Source organism: Anopheles gambiae, chromosome 2, assembly GCF_943734735.2.
Source record: "Anopheles gambiae chromosome 2, idAnoGambNW_F1_1, whole genome shotgun sequence".
Lineage (NCBI taxonomy): Eukaryota > Metazoa > Arthropoda > Insecta > Diptera > Culicidae > Anopheles > Anopheles gambiae.
In genome coordinates this window covers 9,054,627-9,060,294 of record NC_064601.1, presented here as the reverse complement: position 1 = coordinate 9,060,294, position 5,668 = coordinate 9,054,627, and the positions used below count along the sequence as shown (strand labels likewise).

General features: G+C 47.8%; 1 protein-coding gene across 1 annotated transcript; it reads right to left on the bottom strand.

Moving 5' to 3' along the window:
- Positions 1 to 2,074: 2,074 nt before the first annotated feature.
- On the bottom strand, positions 2,075 to 2,947 carry LOC1281435 (protein atonal). Its single transcript, XM_321346.5, has one exon. It carries the CDS (start codon positions 2,860 to 2,862, stop codon positions 2,239 to 2,241), a length of 624 nt encoding a protein of 207 aa, XP_321346.5. The 5' UTR covers positions 2,863 to 2,947; the 3' UTR covers positions 2,075 to 2,238.
- Positions 2,948 to 5,668: the final 2,721 nt, after the last annotated feature.

Genomic DNA, 5,668 nt, shown 5'->3' with positions numbered 1-5,668 from the left:
AAAAACCGATGAACAAGTGACGCCTTATGCTGTCGGTGGTTTCTTCCAGTTTGACGGTGGAAGGATCAAAAGGGGAAGATGAGATGAAAAACAGAGGAGCAAACGGTTCCTGTTTCTTCCTTGCCTTCCTTTGACGGTCACTTCCGGACCGGAGTTCTATTGCGCTGCAAGCTTGGAGGGGAACAAAACTCCTCCAATTTCTTCAATTCAACCATCACCGCCCCACTCAAGATCCTTCCTCAAGCAAGAACCGCACGCCGTAGGCACCCACCAAACGATCGCTGCAAGCATTTCCAAGTAATCCTCACCGCCCCAAAACAACCAAACCTGCACACGCTTCAGATGATGCCCATTTTGCGTGCCGGCAAATTATGGAACTAATTTTCGGTGATTTTGTTCGTTCGTTCGCTAAACCGCCGAGCACGCCAGGGCTAAACACGATCACGCTCCAAATTAAGTGTCTGTCTCGTGCCTGCGTCCGATCACTACACGAAACCCACCGCCTGGCCAACACGTGCCCGCCAACAACCATTTGCCACAATACCGACAAAAGCAGAGTTGAGCGTTGGTGTTCGTGTTTTTCCTTCAAATTTGATTGCTCCGTACTATCACTCGGGCGATAGGAATCCGACGAGATAGGCTCCCTGCGTCAAGCATCTGCGAACGGCGCTACGTCACATTAGTTCCAGTGTTTTGCCGTCTGTGTACCAGTTGGCAAATTTGTATGGCATGCTCCGAGTCTACCTGATGCTGCTAACGCTGGCTTGCTTATCTTATCCGAGCTCCGTAGAAAGCTTTGCTAGATTCGCTTCTCAAGAAGAGACGAGCCCGCCATCCTTTGTACCTTTTTTTTCGACGGAGGCATCTGTCGGGATCGGGCAAAGGGCCATACGTTACGTGATGTTTGTTTTGTTAAAATCTGCCCACAGACGCATCACACCCACGTGCTTGAGGCCGGGGATGGGTTGCCGTTTTTCCTTTCCTTTTGTGTGCATGTGACGTACATGTACCGAAAACCCATCATTTTCGGCAGAATGAAGTATCGTTTTGGCACCTTGCGTGCTTCCGAGGACTTTAACGATCTTGAAGGATGCCGTCCACGATCGGTGTTTTGCTATGTTACGGTTGTTACGGACAATAGAGTTGGATGTTGGAATAAGGATATTCTAGGTAGAAGATGTCGGACGGTGACTGATATAAAGTAGCTGTACTGCATTTTGTAGTTTTTTGTTGTAATGTCTACATAAGTTCTTCTCATACGCCTCATGCAAAGGCCTCATGCAGGGCTAAGGTACTGGAGCGCTCAGATACTAACGAATCTCGAAGCCATGACGACAATGTGGTTACTAGACTCTGTAGAAGTTTCAGCATTAATGATGAGAAAAAAATACAATATTGCATCCTTGAGTCAACAATATTGCGCATACTGAGTCATCAGGCATTCGTTTTAAATGAGAATCGAACCCCATTCGATCTTTACAGCAACTTAGTTTTCGATGTGACTACTTGTTTGTCCTCAGATTGAACGCAATTTGTAATCTAAACAATTCCTCCAAATATAAGCGATTTTTACTATGATTTGAATAAACATATTGTTTGGTTCATCACCTTTTTAGATATTATCTATTTTAAACGGTTCTAGAAAATATTTTTAGCACTCCGTAGGATAAATACACATTGAAATGTCGAATTTGCGAATTACTGTACTAAATGCTACAGTAATTTGCTGTGGTATTTAAAAGACCGGTCTCGTGGTACAGTCGTCAACTCGTACGACTTAACAACATGCCCGTCATGGGTTCAAAACCCAAATGGATCGTGCTGCCATACAGTAGGACTGTGACTATCCTGCTATGGGGGGAAATCAATTAGTCACTGAAAGCAAAGCCCACAAGTGGTACAGGCAGACCTTGACCGACAACGATTGTTGGGCCAAAAGAACAAGAAGAATACTTAAAAGGCCAAATATAAGGTGCTTAAAGTCTACTATTATACTAAGTGATCAATTTTGAATAGTTTACATTTCTTTCGTGATAAACCCTATACAATCACAAACAAAAACATTATTCAGTTTCACATTTTCCATTAATGTATTTAACAATTAAACAGCTTCTCTCTATGTACATTCTCATCCTTAACGCGAATCATAAATAAACATAAATAAATTAACTATTGCATCCTTCAGATGGGCAAAAACACACTCTGGAGCAGCTGCGATCGTTCCAACTGCAAACGGCTCTAATCCAATAGTTCCGCCAGCGCACTGATGTAAGATTGCGCCATTTGTAGTGTTTCGTGCTTGGACAGCTGCCGATCATTTCCCAACGACGGCAGATACTGGCGCAATCGATCGAACGCCTCGTTCAGCCCCTTCATGCGTTTCCGTTCGCGTGCATTGGCCGCCAGACGACGCTTCTTCCGCACAACCGTCGGCACACCGCTGCCCCGCTTGGACTTGCTCTTTGCTGGGGCAACCGCAACCGTCACAGGGATGTCACATTCCGAACCGGCACTACTACTGCTACTGCTACAACTACTGCCGCTGCTATCATCGGACGTTAGGCTTTGCAGTAGTTGCAGACTCTGAGGGTCGGCCAGTGCTAGCGGACTTCCCTTGCCACTACTGCTGGTGTCAGTGCAGATGGAAAAGAGTTGTTGTTGCTGCAGGAAGCAGTCACTGCTTGTCACCGGCTCGAAAGACTCGGTACTGTTGCCGCTCGGTGCCGGATAGCCACTGTAGCCATTGTAGTAACTGTTCAGTCTGTTTTGCTCGAACGACGATCCGGCACTTCCCAAACCAAACTGTTGACCGTAGTACGATGGAAAGCTGTGCTGGTAGCTGAACACGTCTGCCGCACTCATGGTGTAACGCTGGTTTCACTATCGCTTTTCGCTTTGCTGCCGTGAAGAAGGACTGACGTTCAAGAACTGATCTGACTCGTCCAACCTATGGTGCCTTTTTATACCGCTCCGAGTGCGAGGCTTCTCTCGTTCGTCGGGCTCTTCTTCGGGTTCGGATCCGGGCCCCGAGGTGCAAACGAAGCGAACCGCGATTGTAAGCTTTTTTTTCTACTGTACGTGCTGCTGAAGCTGCTGGTCCTTCTCGATGTTGCTTTACCGCTGCTTCTTCCATCTTTCCATCCATCCAATCCATCCGTGGGTTTTGTGCTCGCTTCCCACAAAAACAACCCTCAAACACGAACGCGTGCCGTCCCCTTGCTGCACCAATCATCGGCTTCGACTGTTGCCTGCCACTGCGCAGAAGTCATCATCGGATGCCCCGAAGGCACCGCCGTCAGGAATGGAAGCTCGCCCGCACTGATGCGCCCGGAGGGTCAAGGGTTGATCGCATCGGGGCTAGCTTGTGTTGCGTTTGTGTACTTTTTCCAGCATCCAGCCTCTGCGTTTAATAATTCGTTCAGTTCCCACGAGGAAGCTGCTGAGATTTCATCAGCTTCCGTGCTTTATCCGAGCGAGAGCACGTTTCGGTATGAAAATGGGGATTTTTGGAGGATCAGGATCAGCCTCTTCTCGGAGTGGAAGGTAACGTTCTCACGAAACGGGCCACAAGATACTTCCACTTTGACCCTGAGACTTTTTAAAGACTGCAAAAAAGGAAACATAATTTGGATCTTGCCCCTCAAAAAAAAACGCGGGGAGCTACTTGATGAGAAGGCGTTCCAGGATGCCGTTCGGGCTGAGTTGGCGGATATGGCTTCCAATATTTGCTGATCGTAGATAGGGCGTGCTGAAGCCGTGCGGAAATTAAATACCAGTCAACCAATTTCCTGTCCCAATGCCGAACCGTGTAAGATTAATCGGAATGTCCTGCATTTCTGCCCTCTACTTTGAGAACGTGCATTCGGTTCAGTAGAAAGGATTATGATATTGGGTCCTTTTGGGACCGCCGAGTCCTAACCCGACGAGTGGCCTATTTTTGCTAGGACAAGTAATGTTTTCGTACACTCTTTCCCTTTTCCTTTTGATCTGCCCGAACCGGGTCCATTGCCACACACAACCAAACACACGTATACACGCACTCCGTAGATCTCGATCCTCACAAAGCAAAAGCGACAAAAAATGGGCAGGTGGATTAGACCGTGCGCAAAAATGCAAAACCCCGCACGTGCTGGTTGACGGCACCCGGGTTTGTGCTACCTTTTGTCGTTGTATCTGGTGCGGCAAATCAAAATTCCCTTCGCTTTAAGGCCGGCTCGTGCACAGCGAACCGGAACCTGTCCAACGAATCGGAAGGGTCGAGACAAATGGGACAGCAAAACTGGTGGACAGCGCCGTGGTAGCACCCGTTGCCCTCAAACTGGTGATACTTTGATATTGATACGCTCTGAGAGGATTATAATTTTATGATTATCGATTTCCGAGCCCCTGTCAGTGGCACAGCTCGACCGAAAGTGGAGTATGGGGGTGCATAACATTTTCCCCAGCCAATGTTTATGTCTCGAGCGTGCAGTTTTGACAGCGTGCAGGAGGTCTCTCGCGCCCTCGACGACGGCATTGTCCTGTCTGTCATGGTACGCCGTTGGCGATCGCCCAACGATCGTTCCGCAGTCGGTCAGCGAACTTGCGAAAAATTCCACAGACCGAACGGAAAACAAGGACCCTCGTGAGCGGAACAGGTGAACTGTAGCTTCGTACATACTCGTCCTCGGAAAAAGGGACCAAAAGCCTTAAGATGTGTTACGCTGGTGTCTGGTGCTTGCGGAAGGATAGAACGGCGGTGACAGCAATGGTAGCATTTATTTATGGTTGCCTCTAGCAACTGCTAGGTGAGGCAGCATTGGGCCTGGAAGAGTCAGCCGCAGGCATGTTGGGCGTGTGTTGTTTGTTGATATTGCCGTCCTACCGGGCGGAGATCTAGCGACAGAATGATAAACGGACTCGGTGGCAAAATGTGTCCCGAAAGGAGAAGAAAGGAAAAAAAAACACGCTACCAAAAATTAAAATCCAATAAAACGCCTTTCGATGGAAAATCTTTCAAAGCTCCTCCCCACACAGTTCGTTAGTCTGGCGCCACCATTGAAGTATTTTTTTCCCTTCCTCTTAGGTGTGTTGGGTCTGCAAATCTGATCTGCTCTTTCGCTGCCTATTGGGACAGGTCCTTTTAACGGGAGAATTTATTGCACAGAGCACCCAGGGACCTGCCCTAATATTGAAGCACGGCGTTCACACACACACACACACGGGCTCGGGCGTCTGAGCCCGACATGCAATGCCACCCACGAGTACGTCTGGTAGGTCGGTAAAAGGATTAGGAGGTTTTAGTATTAATGTTATTCAATACCCTTGATCGGGAGGCTGCTTAGCCTCAACTTGAAGCAAGCTCTTTGATGGAAGAAGAAGGCAGCTTATGAGGCTTTGGGCTACAGTCCTGGGCGGTATAGTTGTGCATTTGCAAAGGAACGGATAAGCTGGGATAAGCACATTGCAAACAAATTGCACACAGCACAAAGCAGGAATTATACGAGATAAGTGTTGAGTGTGCTGTATGTTTATGTTTATTTGTGTGCTTACGCGTTACAGTGAGTTTCAAAAGAACAATCAAACTGTGATCATAGCACAATGGAAGCTCATTTTACGGGTTAAGATCGCCCTTTCTCATCCATTGCCTCTTTTCTGGCGGTCACTGTACGCGCTACAATTTGTTCTA

Excerpts from the sequence above, each read along its gene's own strand:
- LOC1281435 (XM_321346.5), bottom strand. The coding sequence starts at position 2,862 with ATGAGTGCGGCAGACGTGTTCAGCTACCAGCACAGCTTTCCATCGTAC.